This window comes from Dunckerocampus dactyliophorus, chromosome 18 (genome assembly GCF_027744805.1).
Source record: "Dunckerocampus dactyliophorus isolate RoL2022-P2 chromosome 18, RoL_Ddac_1.1, whole genome shotgun sequence".
Classification (NCBI taxonomy): Eukaryota; Metazoa; Chordata; class Actinopteri; order Syngnathiformes; family Syngnathidae; genus Dunckerocampus; species Dunckerocampus dactyliophorus.
In genome coordinates, this window is record NC_072836.1 from 3,479,369 (window position 1) to 3,504,512 (window position 25,144).

The following is a 25,144-nucleotide window of genomic DNA, read 5'->3' on the forward strand; positions in this document are numbered from 1 at the left end:
GTCCTTTCTTCTTTTGCTTAAAAGGTTGTTCTTTTATTCTCACCTGCAAAATGGGGTGGTGGTGGGGGGGGTTATTGCAGCACATTTCTCCACAGAAAAGGCAGCGTTTCCCATACATTTGTGGCCTGCCACAAATACATTTGGACCGCCACAAATACATTTGCCGCAACCGGTTTGGCCTCGTTCAGAAACGCATTATAACGCACCCGGTCTGCCAGAGAATAAGAACATGTAGCAGGAGGGATCAGTGTTGACAACTTGAAATGAGTACCTCTAGATACTCTTTACATTTTTTTTTTTTTTTTAAAGCTACTCAAATCTAGTGAGACTTTTGGCAACTGACATGAAAGCACATATCGCTCTTCTCAACAATTAGCAAGTGCTGCTGTGGGCCCACAGGTGGCTCTGTCTTGTTTATAGTCTTAAACATATTTGTATGGCTTTTTGTGTTTGTTTTTTTTACTCACTTTTTGCTTAGACTATTACGTCACCACCCCCGCCACTTGTACATTGCAGTCCTGTGGGAAACACTGAAAGCTCTTTGCAAGGCAATTACCCAGTCGATGTTGTCCAGCCAGTTGTCTCGAATCTGTTGCTCTTTTTTGATGAAGTAGTTTCCCTCTGAGTCAAAGTGACCCTCCTCCATCTCCTCCTCCAGGTTGAAAGGCGTGATGGAGACCCCCTCGTCAAAGTCAATCGTCGCGTTCTCTTGACCTGGGACAATAGCAACACCACGTTTAACTGATGGAATGCAAATGAACAGTGAAAACTAGGAGAGATGCTTTTGCCCCCCCCCCCCCCCCCCCCCCCCCCAATGGACACATCAAATTATCCCAAAGTGTAGCAACACATTAAACTAATGAATCTTCTATGCCAGGTTATTCATGGGTACTCGTTCCTTTTATACTAGCCTGTAAACACATACTGTATGTATCTTTTTTCTTTTTTCTTAATCTCAAGGTCTTCGAGGGTACAACTCTGCCTTATTTAGCTTTAATGCAAAAGGGAGTGAGATTGTTTCCTTGTTCCAAAGAGAGGGATAAACACTTGCTTCACTGTCACGATCAAGTGACAAAGTAAGAAAGGCACACCGTCAACATCATCGTTGGCCAAAATATCATATTTGCTGCTTTCCGTGTCCTCCCCGTCATCCTCTTCATCGCTGTCCAGGGAATGTTTGCCCTTGAATCTGGAGCCAGGTCCACTCACCACCTCACAAGTCTGCTTAGGGACACACAAAGAAAGTTAGTCAAGGATCTACTTAAGCCAGAATACTACAGCGTTTCAATGTTTCTGTACGAACCATACAATGTTTATGCACAACGCATTAGAAGGCAACACAGTGACAATTTTGTTCCGTGTTTCCCATACATTGCCACAAATAAATTTGGGTCGCCACAGAAAGACCTGCCGCTATCTGCTCGCCCTTGCTCACAAACACATTATTCAAGAGTTTTAGAATCAAGATTCAAGAGTTTTATTGTCATTTGCACAGTCATATGGCGTATTGTAATAAGTCATATGCACATATTATAATAAGACTGTCTGAGTGGCTTGTTGTTACAACTTAGTCCAGCAGATGGCATCGTATCTCTGGCAGTCAACTTACTTAAGGAAGGTGCTCTTCAATTTGCAAGCAAGAGCCAACAACTAGCTTGACAACACAGTGCGAACGGACGGATGGTCATCACACAGAACGACAGACTTACGACAAACCAAAAAATAAACAGCCCAACACGTAACAGGTAAGTTAACACAAGAGCTAAGAAGAATTGTATCTGTTATTTAAAAAGTGCCCGCAAGGTATGCTGGGTACGCCAGCTACTCAGTATACCCAGCACCACAGATACATTACAGTCCTGTGGGGAAAGTCCGTATTTAATAATGGATTTCTGGTGTTATTGCATGATAGACATACTTGTAAAAAGAGTTGCTTACTGTGCTGCAAGGCTAAAAAGTGCTGAAACTATATTTGGCAGCAGCTTACTTCCAACTTAACCTGAAGAGAGCGCACGTACCTTCTTGTTCGGGACCTCATCCTCCAAGCCCACCTCCCCGTCACCATCCGCAAACGTAACTTTCCTTTTGGACATGGTGCTTTAAAATGCAACTTATTCCCAAAGGAAGGAAAGAAGGAGGGGACAAAGAGGCGGTGAAGTGGTGAATATTGGCGCAGTGAATCACGTTAGCGCTGTTGCTAACACGTTAGCCAGCACATGCAGGAATGTGAAGCGTTTAATAGCATGTTTGCGTTAAGATGAAGCTGTGTTTCGTTAGGGAGCCAAAGCCCAACTCTCGCGTTCTGATAATGTCGGTTAAGATCTTTGAAACATGTAACAAATTAACAAATATCTGAGAAGTGTAACCTGATAACAATTCAAACGTCGTTCGTTTTCTGTTCTTCTTCTGTGGTTTCTTCTTCTTCGCAGACGCTAAGTCAACACTGCTCGGGCGTCAACAGGGGAGGAAAGTTGACAGCGCCACTGCTTGTGCGGGCGGCTAACTGTCTGTTTTAAATCAGTCAACCTAAAGCATTTTTTTCATAGTCTGTGTTGCTTAAGGTTATAAATAAACAAGGCTGAATCGTCTAAATGATTTTCGTCAATGTGACAAAGAGAGCATATGCACGATGAGTCACAGCACAGTCTTCTTAACACATGGGACTCTTTTAGATGTGAAATTCTTGGAGGTCCATGAGGATAAAAGGGATAAAGGATGGTCAAGAATAGATGCAACGAGTCAAGAAGCAAGAGGGCAAGCAAGATAGTCAACCTCACTCCTCATGTAAGGAAAAAAAAGCTTCAGCTTTGATGAAAATAAATTACTCTGTACTGAGAGGAACGAAATCAGAGGCTTTAAGATAATTGATTCTGTCCTAAATGAGGACTGACTGAGGGCTTGACAGCCAGCTTTGCACCACGTGACAAATAAAGTAACTCAAGTGTGACACAGAATGCAGAAGCGGGCGAGCATCACTTCCAGGTGACACTTTTTTTTTCCGTAGAGCCTGGGTCCCATCGATCAGCCCAAGCAGAGAGAAGACAACGTGTCAGGCTTGTGTTACCAGGAAGTGGGTCGAGTTATTTATATTTCAACACTCGTCTTCTGGCACCGGCGCAGGAAGTAACCTGAAACTTTAAATTCAAACATTGTGCGGGTTTTAGACAGGAGTGTGTGTTTCACAGCGAGGGACGAAGCGGAGCGTAGAAACAATGTAAGGAATGCAAGGTGTTTTAATGAAGGTGTGAAAGAGACCAGCACGGGCTGAGGTGAGTCACTTATGTCATATTTGTCACAGTTAGAGCCGGCTGGCCCATTAGGCAAATGCAAAGGATGCCGTGGCCTTCAAGGGGCACCAAAATAATAGGGGAAAAAATTCAAAATTTATTTACAGGGTTTTCATTCTGTGGTAAGGGTATTGTTTTGATATTTGTGTACATATTTGTAATTTGTTAACCGTGTAAATTGGGTGACACATTATCTTATAAATTAAAGACAATTCAAACAATGCCTTCTGCAAGCTAAGCTAGTGCCGGGTCTCAAGAAGAGAGTCCTTCCAAAATAAAGGCACCTTGTGTTCTTTCAGCGTGATGAAGATCCACAAGAAGATTGTGAGTCACTACCTGTCGTGCACCTCCCCGGTTGACAAAGAAGGATATCTTTTGAAAAAGGTTGGGAACTAAAAAGTTAAACCTCCAGGTCACCACCTTGACCCCGTCTCGTCCCCTCACAGAAGACCAGAAACGACACCTACCAGCGGCGCTGGCTGGTCCTGAAGGCCAACCTGCTCTTTTACCAGGAGCGGCCCGCCGACCGCCACCTGCTGGGGGTCATCGTGCTAGAGGGCTGCGCAGTGCGACGCTCCGACTCAGATGGTCGCTTTGCCTTCTGCCTGCTCTTCCAGGGCGCCGGGCTGAAGAGCTACAGCTTTTCGGCGGGAGACGAGGACACTGTGGAGAGCTGGGTGAGGGCGTTGCTGTCGGCCAGTCACCGTTACCTCTCGCTGATACTCCGAGACCTGCACAGGCAGTACGAAGGTTGGTCATAACGCCATCGTTTTAGTCCTCAAACCTTCTGGGGTTACTGCAATGTGATGTTGTGCCCATTTTTTGCCTGCACTTCAACAATCGACCAAAGGGGGCGCCCTCATTTAAAAGAGACCCATTTCATGCTATTTTTTGGACTGTTTTAAAGTCTAACAACCCCTCCAGCTGCTTAATTTGTTACTTTGCAGAAGCCAAACATCACCAGGGTTCCAGTGAGTCTGCCGCCAGCACCCTGAACCAGAACCCGGTCCAGCACTGGTGGCCACCAGCAACATCAGGCAATGAGGGGAGGAGCTCCGTCTTCTCAACAGCCACTAAAAAGTCCCCCAAACTGTGGGCCAGGAGAAATGCCCACATCACGCCCCTAAACTGGCCGGCACCGCAATACGGCGAGTGGCCTTTGCTCGGTTCCGGTCCACCGGACGACTTCAGCAAACTGCACGACCACTACGGCCAAGAGGTGATGAAGGTTCGAGAAGAATGGCTGAAGAGTCGGCAGGCGGCTCCGGAGGAAAGCGTCGAAGGAGATCTTATCCAGCTGGAGTGAAAGAAAGAGGAAGCGAGATGGAAAAAAAACGGAACTTGGCATTTCGTCTTTGCGAGCAGCTCCGATGATAACATTTTCAGCTAGTTGCTAACATCAACATGCTAACGTTCAAACGTCTAGGACAGGGGTGTCCAAACTTTTTTTCAGCGAGGACTGCATACAGAAACACTGCAAATTTATAGGCATATGTTTTTTTTTAAATTTTATTTTGTACATTAAAGATGCTCCAAACAATTCAACCTAGGTCAATATATGCTAAACTAGCTGAACAAAACGTCCACATTTTAGCTTTGTGTTATAGCTGACAAAGCAAATTAGTGTAATATCTAATATTATATCTCGTTAAGTCACAATATCCCGTAAATAAAATCAGACGTAAAAACAAGTACAGCTGATGGTAGTCTTCTGTTTTTCTAGCCTTTTAGTGCACAAAGTGCTGGAAAGTATTGCCGTGCGAATCAATACTGTAACATCCATGCCTCTGATACCAGCTCTTTACACTCTGGCATCGATGATCATAGCAAAATATCTGTATCTATCATTGTTATGATAGCTTTTTTTTATATATATATATAAGCATTGATTTTAATGGTTTTATTATTTTACTCTTCTTCATTAAAATACAATTTTCACATATTTAATATGATTTTGTCCTTTTGTTTTTTCTTTTGTTAGCTTGGCTATATTGAAAATCACCCTGCTACCTCAATATGATTTAAAATAAATACATTACTTACATTCATTATTAAATTTTAAAAAATATTCAAATTAATAGTTTACTTAAGTAATAAATTCAATGTCTTGTATTCCTACTTTCCTACTTCCAACTCTTTACCTGCCTGCAATTCAGCCCATGAATGCTTACTTATATTACGTGTCACAGATAGTGCTAAACACGTGATACAGTTGGCGATATTAACAGGAACTAATTAAATCTCGCCCAAACAGGAAATGCAACACTGATTATCCCCACAGTGGGTCTAGTAAAATACTATTTGAATAGTACGCTAGGTAGTTCTTCACACACACTACACACTGCGTAACAATCCAAACAGGCCACGTCTTAAGGTTGTCCTGCCATAAAGGTCACACTGGGGAGTATCTAGACATTCACGTGGCCTTCAGACCGACTAGACATTCCAATCACGTCAGAAGTGATCGATGGCTTTGGAGGAGCGTGGCAAGATGTGTCGCGTTGCACATGCCAACATGCGATGGACGTCTGTGCAACATGACAAGACCACGCACATTAAAAGCAAAGGCAAGTTGTCATGTCGAGGCACAGCCACAAGGGGGAGACAAACACAATAGGAGCCAGTCCAGTATTCTGATTCAGCAAGAAACTGTCTCGTGTGAAATGTAATACGCAATTTAAATCATTCTAAACTCTAAATGGACACAGAATCCCACTAGAACATAGTTAGAACCTACTTAACAAGGAGCTGCCACCCCTCTCTTGAAGCAGACTTTTAGTTTGATGTGATTTATGTTCATTTTTTAATTCATTTATTTTATTGGTGGGAACAGTGCATGTTAATGGGCATCCAATAAAGAGTGGATTTTGCATACGTTATAATTGTACAGGAGCGAGACCACAAATAAACACAAGTAGAAAAATAAAAAGCGAGTACATTGAGACGCCCATTTTTCCCGTCTATTTTTGACACGCTACTCAAGCCTGGATTATGCTGCTGCATCGAGGCGCCACCATACGCTACGCCGGCTCGCTCCTTCCCCTCCAAACCCTCCCTGCTGGCGTAATGTTCACCACCTATTTCAGGTCAACTTTTGCAATAAAAGTGACTGCTGTAATTATTAGGTTAGATCCAACTCATGAACACGGCCCCTCTCTCTTCAGTTGTGACTCACCCGTGTCACAATGCAGGCTTAATCACTGAATATGCTTTACACACTTGTTAAAGTATAAATAATCTTATTTCAAGTATAAAATGTACAGATGCTCACCAGTAACGAATGAGAATGTAAGATGATCGATGGCACAGATGGAAGCTGAGTCGCGGTCTAACCTTTAGCCTGGTGATCAGGCTAGCACTAGAACCGCGCTTCTATCTGCAGTGGCGCTGGCCGGGGTATTGTCTTGAGGGCCGTGTCTTCATCTGATTGTTTGTTCGCAGCAAATTCCATGTCATTTTGGTGCCAATCTGGATAAAAATGTGGCTAGAAAGAATTTTCTTCCGTCTGTTTGTCCATGAATGAGAAAGTAGCGAGCTAGCTAACACATGACACACTGACCCGTGAATCAAAAACGTGGTTTGTGTTGACACAAGTTGCATCCGGAGTAGTTGTAGCTCTCTTATGCTGCCTCGTTCTTGCCAGAGCGCACGCTGCAGATTGCACAACGCAGGTCTGCACTTGACTGAGCGTGATCATAGTTCTTACTATTGCTGGAATTAGCAAATAGCTTTACATTATTTTATACTACTACTGCTATGTGCACCATCATCAAACTTGCTCATTATGAAAAGTGACAAAGATATCTGAATTGAAGCATTTTTTTAAGCATTTTTACTGAACAAGTGGCGAGAAAAGAGCGTTTGAGTGAAAGTAACAAAAATGTAAGTAAAGTAGCACCACGTGTCACTCTTCCAACAAGGTGTTGAGAGTGAGGTCAAAGTTCAGGCACACAAGCGACAGCAGGGGGGTGGGCAGTGTTGGTCCATCATAAACAAACGTCTGTCTAATCCCACTGAGTGTGGCTGAGAGGTGAGAAAGACGTGTGGAAACATCAACAGTCTAGAATAAACTCAGCCAACGGGAAGGTCGGTAATGAAATCACAGCGGATTATCGCCAAGGTAAATTTGGATGCAAAAAACCCCCGAAAAACCTGTAAAGTCAAACGAAGGAAAGCTTTTTTTTTTGTTGTTTTTTTTGTAGCGAGGGCCCCCCCCCTCGCTTTGGCAGGGGATCAAGTTTATTTTGCTATTTCTGTCGCGCCCAGCTGTCCCCGTTCTCTTGTGAGCGTCTGCTGCCACGGCCGTGCAAAGTAATCCCCTAATATTTCACCAAGGGGAGGGGGGTGCTTGATGGGCAAACAGGTGCAATAAGGCACGGGTCCGAAACAAGCAGCAAACTCACACCTTTGCACACTCAAGATGCCAGGCCCGGGTCAGAGGTTAACGGAGCGTTTACTTGTCTGTCTTTGATGGACTCTCATAACTTTACTACGTGACTGTAAACATGTTTAACGCTTGTTATTTTTCCAAGTAATACCTCGAAAATACTACATACATACACCACCATGCAGCACCAACTGTATGTTTCTCCATGCACATTTTTTATGTAAACAGATGAATACATTTTAAAAATATACACTATTCACTATTTATTATGCATTTATAAATATGATATGTTATTCATTTTTAGTGTGATCATCACTTAACTCTTTTGCATTTGTAAAATACATTCAGAAATTAGATTATAGCTTTAAACATCAATTGTCTGCAGTGTATACTGTATATGGATGTGTATGTACAGTATACACACACACCGCACCTTATGTAATATAGTGGTGTGAAATAGTGTTCCTGATGTTTGTCACTTAAATATTTCAGATCATCAAACTAATTTAAATATTAGTCAGTGCCCCCCCCCCCCCCCCCCCAAAAAAAACATAACTTAACAGGTTTGACTTAACATAACATAACTTAAGAGTTAATGGAGTCTGGGAAATGTTATAAAGCCATTTCTGAAGCTTTGGGACTCCAGCAAACCACAGTGAGAGCCATTATTCACAAATGGCGAAAACAGGGAACAGTGGTGAACCTTCTCAGGAGTGACCCCAAGAGCACAGTGACGCGACGACTCATCCGAGAGGTCACAAAAGACTCCACAACAACATCTAAAGAACTGCAGGCCTCATTTTCCTCAGTTAAGGTCAGTGTTCATGACTCCACTATAAGAAAGACACTGGGCAAAAACTGATGCATGGCAAAGTTTCAAGACAAAAACCACTGCTGAACAAAAAGAACATTAAGGCTTGTCTCAATTTTGCCAGAAAACATCTTGATGATCCCCAAGACCTTTGGAAAATACTCTGTGGTCTGACGAGACAAAAGTTGAAGTTTTTGGAAAGTGTGTGTCCCATTACATATGACAAAATGAAGACTTTGGAGTGGCCGAGTCAATGTCCTGACCTGAATCCTATTGAGATGCTGTGGCATGACCTTCAGAAGGTGCTTCATGCTGGAAAACCCTCCAATTCTGCAAAGATGAGTGGGGTTTAGTGGGCCAATCACTTTTTCACACAGGGCCACGTACTGTAGGTTTGGATTTTTTTCTCCCTTAACAATAAAAAGCTTTATTTATGTATGTATGTATGTATGTACTTTATTTATCCCACAGCAGGGAAATTTACTTGTTACAGCAGCAAGCAAGCAAAACAAGTAAAGAGTACAGTGTAAAGAAAGCATAGTGTCTACAACATGGTTCAGGTGGTGCAGGTGTTGTAGAGCCTGACAGCGGTCGGTATGAAGGACCTGCGGAACCTCTCCCTCTTACACCGTGGGTGTAACAGTCTGCTGCTGAAGGAGCTGCTCAGGGAAACAACAGTGTCATGTAGCGGGTGAGAGGTGTTGTCCATGATGGATGTCAGCTTAGCCAACATCCTTCTCTCCCCCACTTCCTCCACAGAGTCCAGAGAACCGTCCAGGACAGAGCTCGCTCTCCTGATCAGCCTATTGATCCTGCTCCTGTCCCTGTCCGTGCTGCCCCTTCTCCAGCAGCCCACAGCATAGAAGATGGCTGAGGCCACCACAGAGTCATAAAAGGTCCGTAAAAGAGTCCTGCACACACCAAAGGACCTCTTAAAATCTGCATTTTGTGTTCAGTTGTGTTGACTTAATATTTAAATATGTTTGATGATCTGAAACTTTTAAGTGTGGCAAACATGCAAAAAGTAAGAAATCAGGAAGGGGGCAAACACTTTTTCACACCACTGTATAGGCAGACATATGTGTGTACTTTTTGTCTTTTTCGCTGTCTTCTGTACGGAAGCCTTGAGTGGCCAGAAAGGCACCCATAAATATTATCATTATTAGTTTTCATTGAGTACATTTTTAGAAAAAAAGTGATAAGCAGATGAAATGTGACAACTGGGCATTTTACCTGTTGATTTTATTTGTTATATTGGTTATTTATATGTAATATCAAAAATCATAACATTAATATCATATTTAAATATATACAGTACCAGTCAAAAGTCCAGGAATATAGAGTCAATAAATAGATAATACTGGAAATGTATTGTTGTGGTTAAGAGTATGCATGCTATGCTTTGAATGCCATCACTTTCATTGTTGGAAATGTTTGATGTTTGAATCCACGTGAAATGGTGTGAGAACATCCCCAACATGATCCCAGGGCGCCATGGTGGCCGTGCACATACACGGTCAAAGCTGCATCAGTCGCATGCGTGCGTCCCGGTCCTTGATATCCCATGGAGGACCCAAAAATAAAGCCGGTGAGTCCAATACAAGGAGGGTGGAGGGACACTGTCCTCCAGTCCACCAAGCATCCATGTCCTCAATGTCCTTATTAGTCCACGTGGGACAGCAAAACCTTACAGCGAGGTCCCTCCGCTATCGGGTTTACTTAATTCCAAGACTCCTGGGTCTATTTCTGATCTCCTGTAAGGGGATATGCCGTCCCCGCCATTCTGTCTCCTTCACTTTTGCCACCCGCTCATCCCTAAGCATCCTCCCCTCTCGCTCTTTTTTATCCCCCCATCCAAACTTGAGGCTGTGGCTAAAGTTAGACGAGGCGGCGGTGGGGTATATAAGCCCCCCGGGGGTGGCGGACAAACGCGGCTTCACCCTCTCCTCTCTTTCTTCATCGTCCCAACCTCCGATCAAAGCTTCTCAAGATGGTGAGTAGCATCCCTAAAAAAAAAAACATTTCAACTGCCACCGGATCCCAATTCTTGTTCTGTTGTGGTGTACTTTGGAATACCTCGTTGAGGAAGCGTGACTGATGCTTCATTATTAAGACCGACGCATGCAACAACATGCTAACGCATCGTCAGATTCGGATTTGGAACGTTTTCCATCATGAATGCTGATGTTTGTATTTAACATACCAAAGTCGTAAAATAGCTTAAATTAACTTAAATTAGTGTGAGGAAAAAACAGAAGCGAAGTCAGTTTGACAATAAATAAGTGTGCAAATAAGGAAGGAAGTAAACAAAGGAGTAACAGAGTAAACAAGTGAGTGAATGGCTAATTAGGTACAAGTAAATACATTTCAAATAAGTGTGAGGAAAAATGCACGTAAAGTGAGTTTGGGAATAAATACGTGTCCAAATAAGGGAAAGTAAACAAAGGAGTAGCAAGTAAACAAGTGAGTGGATGGGTAACGAGGTACGACCAAATACATTCAGGATGCAAGTAAATAAGTGAGCAAGTAAGGAAGCAAAGAAGAGACTTAACAAGTAAGTAAAAGCCATTAAAATAAAAATGCAAGCAAATAAGTACATAAGCAAGAAGTAAACAAAGTACATGAAGTATAACAGCGAGTGAGTACACAAGTAAAGTGAGTCTGACGGCAAGTAAGTGTGCATATGAACGAGAAATAAAACAAATAAGTGAGTATGTAGGTAGAAGTACGTACGTCAGCAAGTAAATCAATGAAAGACGCAAGTAAGCAAACAAGTAAAAGCAGCCCTTCGTGTGATTGTAATAAAAGGTCACAAACTAATGAATTAACTAACCAACCCCGCCTCCTCCTCCCATGTGTGTGCAGGCACCTAAGAAGGCCAAGAGGAGGCAGGCAGCCGGAGACAGCGGTTCCTCCAACGTCTTCTCCATGTTTGAGCAGAGCCAGATTCAGGAGTACAAGGAGGTGAGCCCCCAGCCTCGCTGCCCCACACACACTACACCCCCCTCCAAAAGCAGACATACTTCATTTCCTGCCTAACCAGAATTAGAGTTTGCTTAAGCCGCCCCGATTCTGATTGGATCCACTTTCACAGCAGTTGCTGTTTTGTCCACAAGCCCACCCCCACCCCAAGAGGAGATGATATTTCTCACACCAGCTTCCTGTTTTTACGACCTTTCACCTCCACCATCCAGCTGTCACTCAAGTATCCCCCCCAACCCCCCCTTTTTTGCATCCATCTTCACGCTCAATAAGATCTCAAGAGATCCTATTAGAGGTTTTCAGGGGGGCACTTTAGGGCCTGCTGGGGGCGGGGGGTCAGTAGGGTCGGCGTGATGTAGTTTGAGGAGTTGTTGCTGTCAAGAGACGAGATAAAGACGCAGGGTGTCCAGTCAGACTCATCTCACCCCGGGAATGATTAGCACGACACAAAGATCCAAGAGCGAAGCCCGTGTCCAAGAGTGAGTCAAAGACGTTCTCTTCAGTTTCAGCCAAGAAGATGGATCACACAGCTGTTCCCTAGCGATCCCAAATTAACCCGTAAGGAAAGCTCTTGTAGGAATGTAACTACTGCAAGACCCGCTTCTCAAGCGATAAGATACCCATCTTGACCAGCATCCAACTAGTTTTACCTTTCACATAAAAACATACATATCTCCAACAATGATTGATGATCTTGTCTCCTGGCAGGCCTTCACAATCATCGACCAGAACAGAGACGGCATCATCAGCAAAGATGATCTGAGGGACGTGCTGGCCTCGATGGGTGAGTTTCCCCTCGGGATGCATGGGTATCACCGTCTCTGACACTGATGACCCCGGGTTACTCGTCTCCTTCTTCTCCAGGCCAGCTGAACGTGAAGAATGAGGAGCTGGAGGCCATGATCAAGGAGGCCAGCGGCCCCATCAACTTCACTGTCTTCCTCAACATGTTCGGAGAGAAGCTGAAGGGTAGCTGTCGCTCCAGCAGGACTTTATTTTTAATGCCAAACTGCTGCTGGATGCATCATTTCACAATTTTCCCCTCATAGGCGCTGACCCCGAGGACGTCATTCTTAGCGCTTTCAAGGTCCTGGACCCCGAGGGTACCGGAACCATCAAGAAGCAGTTGTGAGTCTGGCTTTTTCACCACAATGCCAAGTGATATATTGTCATGTATGTTCACGTCTGAAAGCCACGTTTCCCATAGGAAATAATGGAAACTGAAATGATCTGTTCCAGTGTCAAACCGTCACGGTCAAGTGTGTGGTCTGTGTAGCTTCCCCGAGCACTTCAACTCAACACTTTCGTTAGAAGCACAAGAATAGTTGCATCCAATTAAAAGTACTGGTTGTAGTAGTTACTGTTTATAGTAAAGAGCAACCATATTTTTAACAGCAATTCTTAACAGTAAACGTACAATAAGTTCATTTTAGCGCTACCAAAGTCTAGGATTTAGCACAAATGAAATATTTTTTTTTAATTTGACCTGTTAAGTTTTACAAACAAACCCATTTTGCTTTTCAGCTTACACATTTTGTCTATTTGAAGCACCTACTGGCATTCATTTGTAAGACAGGTTTACCTTTTTAAATCCAGCAAGTTGAAGGCTTTCACCAGATTTGAACCAAATTCATTTTAATGTAGAACATTTGTACTGATTGTATCCTGTATCTTCGCATTAACATTCGAACGCTCATTTGATGCCTACAAAGTACTGTAGTGATGTGTGATACCGCTGATTTCCTTTCCAGTGCGATACAGAGTAAAATTCAGGCTGGTATCGGCAATACCGACCCGATACGACTCCTGAAGTATTTCAAATCATAGCATAAAGAATAGGATACATCAAATATTCAGCTATATTGAGGTAGCGGCATGATTTACAATATAGCCAAGCTACTGCAAAACAACAGAAAAAAAACAGCTGACAAAATCATAGAAAATATGTACAAAGGGCATATTAAACAATAAAAAATGAAAATTAAACAATAAAATTGTAATTGTTATATTTAAATGTTATTTTATCCAAGAAACAACAAAAACTCACATTTGGTCACACACGCTTTTCAGTGGACAATATTTGTTAATATATTGCTTTAGTTTGGTTTTGTTTGCATTGTATTGTGTGACAATAAAATACTGACTCCATTTTGTGTGTCCTCAGCCTGGAGGAGCTCCTGACCACTCAGTGCGACAGGTTCTCCAAGGAGGAGGTAAACTTCTTCACATTTGTTTATGATTAGCATTTCGTGTACAAATGACTACGACTGAACTCCTGTTTTGCCTCCTAAGATCAAGAACATGTGGGCCGCCTTCCCCCCAGATGTCGCGGGCAACGTGGACTACAAGAACATCTGCTACGTCATCACACACGGAGAGGAGAAGGAAGAGTAAAGGACAAGAGAAGAAGATCAGAAGAAAGACGACTATCCCTTCGCTTTCTCTGCCCTTCATCCCCTCCTTCCTGTCTTCCCTCCCTCCGTCCGTCCCACAAGTTTTGCCCTCCGTGTTGATCCGTGGGGTGCCCCCCTCCCTCGCTACCACCACCAGCTTTCTGGTTCCAAGCAAAGACTTGTCCAGCTCGACACGCTTCACGGGGCTCACGAGATGTCTGTGTTGGCTTACGGGGAACAGGGGATGCTTTTCAATAAAATGACAATGTAACATCATGTGACCACTCCAACCATTTTTCTTTCTTTGTGTCAACTCACCTCCTAGTGGCCCTCTTGCCTTGACAGGAGCCCACTGGAGGAGAGGAGCAGACCACCTGAGGGCCTCATTCCCATTCTGAAGAGGTCCTCTTGGCTAGAGAAAAAAAGAGTGCAAGTGTAATAGTTGGAGATGATGTACGTGTCTCCTTTAAGTGAGGATATGTCAGAAGGTAAGGAGAGAAATGGCCGAAAGAAAACGTCTTCGATTACTTTCTCTCCTCGCCTTCCTGAGTGGTCCACTCTTCCTCTGTAAACTCAACGACGCCTCCTCGCCTTCCTCTGTAATGAATAAAAGGGACAAACTGTGAATAAAAACCTCTTTCTTTTTGTACAATAGCGTCTGTGTTCCGTGGCTCTGTGGGGTAGGGATGGCGGGAGCTAACAATGAATACAAGTCAAAACAGAGTCAGATTTGACGACACCCAGTGGAGATCCATGTAACTGCATGTACGAGAAGACAGCTAAAACCACACACACACCATAAACACAAGTTACAGCGTTTTATGTTGTTTTGCAAAACGACTGCACTAATCATAAAAACAACATAGCGGATGAACCTTCGGTAAAAATAATAACTCTGCCTACTTTAACTGGCTAAAAATGAAACGAGATGATTTACTAAAAATATCTGGCACGTTTCTTCCATCTTCTTTTTTGTTTAGAAATATTACCTCTACCAGTGTCGCAAGAATACATAGGAGAATAGCTAATGTAATATATTATTATGGTTTATTACTCATCACAAATGTCATCATCATGATCATGTAATACATCACTTGTAGGTGTGAAGGAATGGATTCAATTAGCCTAGATTTTAACTGACTTTCACCGGAGTGACTTGTAAACTAAAAAAACGCACACACAAAATAAAAAGACAAACAGCCTTTTAAATATTTGCATCAGTGGAGTGGTTCAAATTTAACACAGAACTATGTTTTTCAGATAAGAAATGCACAAAAGGACCTGACGGAAATGCACTTCGTTTTCTTTGTTGTCCTCGGTGAGTCTGGTCACCATGGCGACGCATGGAGCGCTGCGAGGACATATTGCTCACTTGACGGCGGCGTCCAAGACCATTCTTTTTCAGTCCCGCCAAGGGTATGGTGAAGATCAGTTTGCATAGAAGTGTTCAGGTCAACGCTACACCGGCGTGCGCGTGTTCGTACTGGCATGGCGGCTAATGGGAGGACATGTTGGCTACACAAAGTCCCACAATCCTTCACTAAGACAACCCGAGGCGGCGGAGGAGAGGGCGTTTGGCGCTGCTCATCCGGTCCTGGTGGCCCGTTGTCACAATACGTTAACGGTCCAGAACACCGAGCGTAAATAGTAGCCTAGGCAACACGCACGGCGGGGCGACGAGCTCACAAATGAAGAAGCAGGAAGTGACGCTCACCAGTTAAGACCTTCAACTCCCAAAAAGTTCACTACAGCATCGAGCTTCTCGCTGAAGACTACTTGCTTCAAAAAAAAAGAAGGAAAGCGGCAACGTCGTGTGCAGTCGGACAACGTTCCAGTCAACCAGGCGCTCGCTACTCATATAGAAAAATAGTCCGATCCAAAATAATAATATTCATAATATATTTGATTAAATTAGCCAACTTTGTACATAAATACATCAGGGCCCGAAGGATAATGCTACATGGGCGCACCTGGCACCACGGGGTCAAGCAGCTTCCTAACGCGCTCATTAGGAGTGGCAGGAAACTTAAGTGTTTTTCTTTTTTTTAATAACTCAGAGAACCACGGCATTGGTGGACTTCAGTGTGACTAGCTCACAAGTGCAAAGGTCATCCTTCATCGTCTTCGGAAGCTCCGGGCACATTCTGACATTTGGTTAAATTAAATGCATACTTGTTTTGTTTTTTTAAGTAATACTTATTGGTCTAATTTCCTTGTTGTTATTAACACTCGTATGTCATTACACGTCTGCTTCAGGTGTCAGCACTGAGGCCAAAACTAAAAACTATTAAAAAGAAAAACCTAAGACGAACCCAAAAAAGTCGTAGTTAAAAATAAAAACACACACACTCCTCTCTGAAGCACCTCTACATGGTTGGACTCTTCTCCCTGGTCTTGTGTGTTGTGTGTGTCCCTCCGGGTCCACGTCAGCAGGGGGGGCGCACACGCCACAGTGACACTACGCTACTAAGGCACACACAACATCTAACGAGACAATAAATAAGTTTGTCAACATCCGGCTGCGGGACAGAAAGGTTCTGTCTTCCAGGGGTTTTCCCACATGTAGTACAGCTGGGGGAGGCGGGCAGGAAGCGATGAACAGGAGCCAATTAAATGTCTTTGGAGGCAAGTGGAGGTGGAGGTTGTTATTATTATTTACATCTTCTGTGGCACCTCAGTCTTCCTCGCTGCATTCAAATTAAAATATTAGTTGAAAAGAGGACTGTAATGAAAACGAGCTCACAGCCTGTTTAAAACATAGAAGAGGAGCAAAAAGCCTCCCACCCCGCACCCCATGGTGCTTTTTAAAACCACCATCCTGAAGGTCATTCCATTATTTTATGCAACGCTCCATCTCTGAGGGTCTTTTGTCCCGCTGACCTCTTTCTTTTGATGGTCAAACTAGGCCGAATCTCTCGCTGCCGCCGCTCCATTTTTATCTTCGGCCTGTGCCCCTCCTTTGTCCTTTTTCTTGCCCCCTTTCTTCTTCTCCTTTTCCAGCCTCTCCTTCTCCTTCTTCAGCCGCTCCTTCTCGGCCTTCTCCCTCTCCTTCTTCTCCTTCAGCTTCTTCTTCTCGTCCTCCCGCTCCTTCTTCTTGTCCTCTTTGCTCTTCTTCTTCTTGCGTCCATCTTCCCCAATGGGCGGTGGCGGCGTCGGTGTGGCCTCAGCCGTTTCCTTCTTGACGTCAACGCAAGGCGGCAGAGGAGCGTTGTTGGCGGTGGGGGAGGGGATAGCGGGCGTGATCTGCTCGGAGACGATCCTCGGGGAGGGAGACAGAGTGTTGGGCGGGGGTGTGCTTTGACTTGGAGGTGGCGTGTCCGGGGCCAGAGAGGGTCCACAAGGAGGTGTTCCGCTCCCAACTAGAGGGCTCTGCACCTGGGGCGCCCTCTGCCCCGCCCCAGGAGGAATGGGTGGTTTGTGGCTGGTGCCACGGGCCGAGATGGATGTGGCCGCGGGAGGCGACTGAGGACGCATCCCCTCAGAACCAGACGGACCAGAGAAGGAGCCTTTCTTGGCTTGAGAGTGGAAAGGTGCTTTGGACTTCCGGAAGCCAGGAAGTGAGAGTAAAGATGAGGAGGCCCGGAGGGGTCCTGGCGGAGGAATGGAGCTGCCCAAGAAAGAGAAACTGCCACCGGAGCTGATGGAGGCGGCGCGGCGTTTGTGCTCAAAGATGGCTCTGGTACCGTGAAGGCGGTGGCCCGGCTGGTGCGTCAGCTCCCCTCTGGACTCTCTCCACTTCCTCACCTGGATGGTGCACTCCCGCTCTATCAGCCCCTCGGTGACCTGCAGCAGAATCACCTGGAGGACCAAGACCAGCAAGTGAGGAAAAGTGGACCGGCTGAGACCTGAAGAAGAGGAGAACACAGTCTATCACGCACCTCCTGCACCAGAGTGTCCTCCCTGATGGTGTCGGGGGAGATGCTCCTCAGACGCTCCATGGTCTCGTACATGCCCTGCAGCTCCCCCAGTTTGTCCGCGGAGCCGAGCATCTGTTTGAGCAGCACCAGGCCTACACGGAACACGATCTTCACGCCTGCCAGCACACAATCCAATCACTTCAAAAGTACTTTTCAGTGCATTAAAGTTCATGATGTCAAGTATATGACACGGCTCGGTGTAAAAGCGTACCTTCACAGAAGAACATGTCCCACACACGCAGCACGCATGCCCACGGCAGAGTACGTGAGAAGATGCACATGAACCACTCGGTCATATACAGAATGGGGTCAATCTTGAACTTCTTGAGGTGGCGGTAGGCTATGGGACACGTGCGGCGCAGCAGCGAGAAGAAGATCTCGCCGTCCAGCTGGATGGCCTCCTGGAAGACCGGATGGCAAAATTCAGAAGGTGAACTTGAGGTCAGTTCATACAACTGGGGTGGGTTCCCTCACCAGCCCGGCGCTGTAGTAGCCCGGAAGGTACTTCTCACATATCTGGACCAGGCACCAGAAGGCTTGCTGTGGATCACAGGAGCTTGAGAAGAAGCTTGAAGCAAAAAGCTTGTTGTTTCTTTTTGAATATGCTCCCTTATTGCTACATTTGTCATGTGAGGAGTGACATTTTTGACCCACCCATGTGTTGAAATAAGCCTACCAACATATAGAAAAATTTCTCACTATGATGCAGTGCAGTTCCAGAAATGTATTTTATCAAAGTGTCCAGTGCTATTCTGTACGATCCAAAGAAGTGTTTCATGGCTGGTCCTCACCTCAGCAGGCATGTGCATGAGCAGCACAGCAGCCACAGGAGCCTGGGCCTGGCAGTAGCCCTCATCTGGCCTGTAGATGGTGTAGGCCTTGAGGATCCGGTAAAGATCCTGTTGCCTGCAGACAGAACCATCAGTAATGAATAATTAATGACTGAGCACTAAAAGCCTTTCAACAACTAAAGATTTATTCTGACCCATGGCCCCCACGTGCAGCAAACATCTCGTGGAAGGGGAACTGCCTGTGGAGATCCTTCTCAATGATGTCCAACCACTTGGCCTCTCCTGGCTCCCTCTCCAGCTCCTGCAGGCGGGAGAAAGAGAAGTTTCATCAACGCGTAGCGTTAGATGACACAAACACACAAACATGAGACAACAGGAAGTTGATGCTGAGCACAAGTTAGTCCCCCCCCCCCGAGGCGACTCAGAGGACTGACAGGCAGGATTACATGTCCTGATAAGAAGCTTACTAATACTTCCTGTGCTCCTTCAGCCCCCCCCCGCAGCGACAACTTCCCTTTGCAGGACTTCCACTTTGGCTTCAACACAGCGACCATACACCTCTTCCATGCTCCAAGTCAAACAACAAATTTACAAGAGGCAGAGAGCTGTTTTTTCTTTTGGACACAATTTTTATATTTCATACAGAGCAGCGAGAAGTTAACATGCATCACGCTTCCGCTGCAGTCGCTCCCTCCGGCAAACTTCCTGTTCCTGTCAGCGCTCTGCCGCCGGGGGCAGGACGCCGTCAGCCCCTAGTTTGTCAATCAAACAGCCCAGTGGGCGTGGCCGGCTTATGACAAATGATTCATTGGCTGCAGGGGCAGTTGTTACAGTGCTGCTATCTTGCGCTATCTTTCAGCATGATTTAAATTTTCTGCTCATTTGGAGCTGTATACACACAAATATACAAAATTGTCTCTTGTCATTTATCTTTTTGTTCATAAAATACAGAAAAAAATAAGCATATTTTACACATAGTTGCAAATGGTAATGAATTACTTTCAAAACTGTGATGAATTTGATTAAAATGTTGAATCATTTGACAGCCCTACTTATGACATCACCAGTGGAGGATAATATAGGGTACTGTAGTTTTATTGAGATATAACCTACTTAACTGATCTGTGCCTTAACAAACAAACAAAAAAACACTTGATTCAAACAAATATCCAACATGTTGACATCATTTTACCACTTTAAATGACGGCAGAGGGGAGGAATTATGCACCTGTGATGTTATGTCTCAATCTAACAAGTTCTGTTGATTCTGTTATTACATCTCAAACTATTTCAAAACTAGCAACAACATTACTTAATTTCTGGCAATTTCCAAGATTTCAGGCATCTGTGGGAACCTGGCAAACAAAGCACGGATCTGGTAGTGCACCAGATCTCCACGCCCCTCCCGACTGGCTGACCGACGTCGGAATAAGCGGCTGTCGACATAGCCGAAATTGAATTGAATTGTCCAGAGACATAAGGAGAATGGATGATAATAAAGGATTTTTGTTTTGTGAGATGGTTTTCCTTCATTTGTGCATATTTTTATTTTGATTCTTGTCTTTTCGTATGATACTAGCAACGGGAGTACAGTCATCCCTCGTTTATCGCGGTTAATTGGTTACAGGAGCCACCGTGATACATGAATTTTTGAGAAGTAGGATTCAATATTAATAAATGGAATATTTTCATTGTTAGAGCATAGAAAACCTGTTTATGATTTTCTAAATACAATTTTTATTAGAGCCCTGTAGACATTAAATAACACCCCTGTAGTCACCTTTAAATTAATTATTAGGTCGTAAACAGTTTTTCTATGCTCTAACTATGAAAATATTTCATTTCTACATAAGATATCCTATTTGGCAGACATTCACTGCTGGGTCTGGAACCAATTAAGCGTGATAAACAAGGCGGGAAGCAGGACTTAAGTGGGTTTCACAGTATTTCTGGAAGACTCAGTAAGGTAAAAATACACGTTAGGTGACGATTGTACCTCAAACTTGCCGCTGTTGGCCTCGAGCAGCTCCTGGCTGTTGGACAGCAGCTGCCAGGCTTTGGCCCTGAGGGACGACGGAATCCCTTTCCTGCAGCGCAGCTTCACCTGCAGCGGACACAATGACACCTCCCATTGTTACCGTCACGTCCCTCCACAGGCTTCTGAGACGTGAAGCCTCTTAAGAACTATGCCGGCGTACCTTCTGGAAGCGATGTTTCACCCACTTATCCCAATTGTTGAACATATCCAGCCATTTCATCTCCCTCTGCCGGGACACTTCAACTCGAACTTCCTTGTCACTGTGACAACGAACGATGCACTCATGTCACTCCTCAGTGGACGACGGACAAATAACAGTGCAAGAAGTGGCGCTCGTGGAGGTAAATAAAAAGTGAATTTGTGTTATTATTAAACAGGCAGAGGTGAGCTAACACACAGTCAGTGCATGTTGAGTCACAAATGCTCAGCAGCGTGTGAGTCACGTGTGAGTTTATTGGGGGGTGGGGGTTGTCTCTGTCCTGGTTGCTCACTGGTGATATGAATGCGAATGAATGTTTGGTGGTGGTCGCAGAGGCCGTGGGCGTGAATTGGCAGCCACGTTGCTGTCAGTCTACCCCAGGGTAGCTGAGGCTACAGATGTAGTTTACCACCGCCAGTGTGTAACTGAGGAGTGAATGAATGAATAACGGGTTCACTTCACTGTGAAGCGCTTTGGGTACCTTGAAAAGCGCTATATCAAAATCTCATCCATTAGTACAATATGGCTGACAATAATTCTGAAAGAAGAACAGAATGTACGCCGCAAACTGAGCTGCTTTTGGTACTTCCTCTCTGCATTCCTCACCATGTTTGTGTGCATATTGCTTTGTCTTGTGACTAACAGCGGTTCACGTCTTTTTATATGCGATATGACAGACAAGTATGCTGAAATGTTACTTAAAACACTGCCTGCATTTAATACTGGAAATGTTTTATGTTATAAAAGACTGGACGGTGAGGTTGTGGTGTATTACAACTCAATCAGTGTGACAGACTCACTCACCTGATGTCGCTGTACTGATTGCCACCCAAAAATCCGTACTTGTCAGTGCGCTTGACCGCCAAGCCATTGATTTCCGAGTCCGAGCCCACCGAGCTTCCGTCCTCCCCCAGGCCAGACAGGGACTCCAGGGTGCCCGACATCAGGCTGGCCGATTCTAGGTAGCTGAGAGTGTCTGGGGCAGGGCGCGAGGTGGCCAGTGGGAGGCAGGGGGCAGGCTCTTGGATGAGCGGCACCGTTGGGCAAGGGTGCCCGGCCCTGGCGGTGGGGCTGCATGGCGGCTGTGCTTTAATGGGACTCTGAGGCTTGGGGGAGATAGGTGGAGGTGGACTCCTGGGGGAATGTCCTTGCTGAGGTTTCTCCTCCTCGGCTGCTGTGGTGTCAGCGCCTGTGGGTTGGGTGGTGCCATCCACTCCAGGGTGCGGGTTGTCGGTGACGTGCACACTGGGGTAGAGATTCGGGCCAGGGGTGAGGTCAGGGGAGGGGGACACCTGTTGTACCTCCCTCTGAGGGGCTGGCTCACTGGAGAATGCATCTTGTGAGGCTGCAACTGGTGCTTCGTTGCAGAGAAGCTCCTGACACTCAACATGAGCTCCAGTCTTTGCTGCCTCATCGTCCTGCTTCTGTGGCGCCGCCCCCTGATCCACGCACGGGGCACCCACAGGGCTCTGGGGGACGACCTTTGAAGGACTCTGAGGTGGCTGCAGCGCAGAGGTCACGCCCTCTGGCTTAGCTGCGGGGGTGTTTCCAGTCAAAGACATGGGTGTGGGCGGAGCAGGGGCCACCGGCGAGGACGAGGGAACGGAGGGAGCCACGTGGGGGTCGCCCAAAGTGGGCGGCGACGGAGACAAGGTTGAAAGTTCGGCCATGCTCCGATGAGAGCTGTCCTAGACAAGGAAAACGAAGTGTTGCAAGTTTTAAGCAGAGGTTGTTTTTTTTTTTTTTCCAAAAGTTACTTATCTTTCTAAATAAAGATGTAGCTAATGTTCATACCATGCAGCTGAAGTCATGGTTGACTGGTGGGAAACTAATGCAAAGCAAGAAGCTATTATAACGCTTTCATTAAACAGGTAGAGAGCTACATTCTTAAATGTGACCACAAACTGTATGCAAGTTGGTTGGCAGTCACAATAAATGCTGCAGTTCCTTTTATGCAAGACAGGACCCCGTAACACAAATAGAAAGGATATGACTAATTCATCTTTTTTGGAGGATATGCCAGTCTACTTTGCAAAACACCCAAAATGACAGCTTTAGCATGGTTTGCATGCAACATGTCAGGTGCTGGGGGAGCAACAATAACATGCACAGATATCAACAACGCAGTGATCCTGCTGATCAAGCAGCTCCAAGCCAGTGTGGAGCCTACAGGCGGCTACATGCTAGCAGCTGACAACAATTCCCCTCCATGGAGACCTCTTGTGGGACAGCATTAACGATTTATGCGCGCCTAATTAGCCAACACGCTCCCGACATGCAAGGCAGGCCCAGGTCGCGCAGCGTCCGCGGCCTCGGCCACATTGGCCGCCCACCGGTCGACCGCTGCCTCAACCCCCGCAGCTCAACTCACCCACTCCCGGCGTTGTCACTTGAATCCGTCCGCCCGGGTCGCCACGGGTGACGCGCGTTGCCCCGCCACAGTTACGGCTCCGCAAACCACCTCGGCAGAGAAGAAAGCAGCAGGGAGGCGACACCGGAGCAGGCACCGCCAAGCACGGCGAGGATGTGGACGCGCTGACGTCCTGCGGATGGTGTGCTAGCCAGCTAGGCTAGCAGCTAGCTAAACTAGGTTAGCCTATACTCTACGCTTGCTAGCCGGACGTCTCCTCTACTTCTTCCAAACACACTGAATTTGTAACCATTCCAATCGAGCAAACTGCTCGCTGGTACTTTTCATCCCCAAAATGTCTTCCTTTGTTTAATTCATCCAAGCGCAGCGGTGCGGACACATCCTTCACCCGCCGCCCGCAGTTCCTACTGACAGCTACGTACGTGCTCACGTCTGCAGCGGCGGGGACGCGCACGCAACATCCCCTATCTTAAGGTGTCTTACATTAATAGGTTTCTTCCACACAAAAAAACACCAAAAGACAAAATAATTATTTGGGGATTACATAATTGTATTTACTGACATTTAAACTCCACTGATGAAGTCATATCGCCAAATGAGCGCACTTAGTTGGTTAAACCAACAGATGGCGCCAGATCCCACTTCATTTCAGCCCAAGTGCGTAAAGACAAGTTTATTTATCATAGCAGTATTGAAAACGTGTTTTTTTTCAGTACAAAGGCAGCTAAAAAGAACATACCCAATGTTTGCCAAATTACTTTTGAAGTAATTGGTACTACTTCATAAATATAGTTAGTTACAAGGCCAAGTGATTGTTGTGTTACTTTTTTTGAAAAGCCTGCAAATATGTAAAACAATTGGGATTTAGCTTTGTAGTGGCGTGTCGTTGAGAGATGTTTCATGGGATTTGGCTGAGGGCTGAGCCAGTCACTTGCATTTCTCTCCCACAACGCTTGGGGGCAGTGTTTTCCTGGCAGCGACTAATCACAACTCTGGTTGTGTCTGTGTAGGCTCTCAGTCGTACAGGAGTTGTCCATCGAGGAAAAGGCTTCTTGAGACGTCATCTGTACTTCTGTGAAGAAGGTGTCGGACGTTTCGCTCCTCATCCGAAGAGCTTTGTCAGCGAACTAATAAGTGCTGGTAGCCTAGGCCTTAAATACAGTAAGAGTGGGCGGAATTGGTGTGCCAACACCCTCCTCCTATTGGTTCCTTAGCCTGGGCGGAGTAGTGGTATAATCCTTTCCTGCTATTAACACCTCCGATAAAAGGGAAGTGTCGCTCCCTGAGTTGGGTATGAACGACTCTGATACTGGCTCGTTAGCATCTATTGTTCTGGCTCGGCCCTGGCTTCACCTCATTTGCAAGACTAACAGCTGTGGGTTTTGGTCTCAGTAACCTGCTGAACACCTGGTTGCCTAGCTATTTAGCTTCCTCTGTAGTTGTTGTGAAGAATGATGACTGAAGCAACACCCAGATCGCTGTTAAAGGTCTCAGTGCATAACGCGCCAAATTTCACTGTCGGTAACATTTGAAATAGTAATTAATGCGACTACCCATGACTGGGAAAACAATAAAATGCCATTGTTTTTAACGCTATGACTCCCAACAGTTAAGGTAACACACATATCAGCGGAGTGCATAAAACTACAGTCCAGTGCAATCTGTTTTCATAATTTCCAAGCAATCCAGTAATACAAAGGCCGCATTTCCTAACTGACTCATTTCGGATCCCGTCGTCACGCCTCAATGAGAAGCATGTAAACGTTGTGACGATCTCCATGGAAATACAACAGAAACCAAACCAAATAATAAGGCGTGCTCGATGACAGCAGGAACTCCCGCTTTCAGTTATGACGTGAAGTTTCCATGAAGGAAACCCGGTGGAATATCACATGGAACATACACAAAACAAAACAAGTTAAATAGAACTTAGAAAAAGGTAATAAATTATATATTATCTTTATTTAA

The 25,144-nt window shown here is 45.4% G+C and overlaps 4 protein-coding genes across 4 annotated transcripts; 2 read left to right on the forward strand and 2 right to left on the reverse strand.

Annotated features, from left to right (window-relative positions):
- Positions 1–49: 49 nt before the first annotated feature.
- Positions 50–2,438, reverse strand: cd2bp2 (CD2 (cytoplasmic tail) binding protein 2). Its single transcript, XM_054759953.1, has 3 exons — positions 2,019–2,438; positions 1,092–1,221; positions 50–714 (listed from the first exon to the last, which is right to left on the reverse strand). Exons 1-3 carry the CDS (start codon positions 2,091–2,093, stop codon positions 488–490), a joined length of 432 nt encoding a protein of 143 aa, XP_054615928.1. The 5' UTR covers positions 2,094–2,438; the 3' UTR covers positions 50–487.
- A 427-nt stretch (positions 2,439–2,865) lies between these two features.
- Positions 2,866–5,108, forward strand: pheta2 (PH domain containing endocytic trafficking adaptor 2). The gene is made up of 4 exons (XM_054759513.1): positions 2,866–3,269; positions 3,587–3,671; positions 3,734–4,037; positions 4,235–5,108. Exons 2-4 carry the CDS (start codon positions 3,591–3,593, stop codon positions 4,591–4,593), a joined length of 744 nt encoding a protein of 247 aa, XP_054615488.1. The 5' UTR covers positions 2,866–3,269; positions 3,587–3,590; the 3' UTR covers positions 4,594–5,108.
- A 3,825-nt stretch (positions 5,109–8,933) lies between these two features.
- Positions 8,934–23,595, reverse strand: LOC129171133 (TBC1 domain family member 10A-like). Its single transcript, XM_054759512.1, has 11 exons — positions 23,177–23,595; positions 21,610–22,493; positions 20,767–20,866; positions 20,565–20,672; positions 18,763–18,869; positions 18,569–18,683; positions 18,252–18,317; positions 17,989–18,178; positions 17,739–17,893; positions 14,179–17,658; positions 8,934–9,396 (listed from the first exon to the last, which is right to left on the reverse strand). The coding sequence occupies exons 2-10, from the start codon at positions 22,473–22,475 to the stop codon at positions 16,762–16,764; spliced, it is 2,604 nt and encodes an 867-aa protein (XP_054615487.1). The 5' UTR covers positions 22,476–22,493; positions 23,177–23,595; the 3' UTR covers positions 8,934–9,396; positions 14,179–16,761.
- mylpfa (myosin light chain, phosphorylatable, fast skeletal muscle a) lies at positions 10,357–14,512 on the forward strand. The gene is made up of 7 exons (XM_054759515.1): positions 10,357–10,478; positions 11,351–11,449; positions 12,176–12,251; positions 12,332–12,436; positions 12,517–12,595; positions 13,632–13,680; positions 13,760–14,512. Exons 1-7 carry the CDS (start codon positions 10,476–10,478, stop codon positions 13,859–13,861), a joined length of 513 nt encoding a protein of 170 aa, XP_054615490.1. The 5' UTR covers positions 10,357–10,475; the 3' UTR covers positions 13,862–14,512.
- Positions 23,596–25,144: the final 1,549 nt, after the last annotated feature.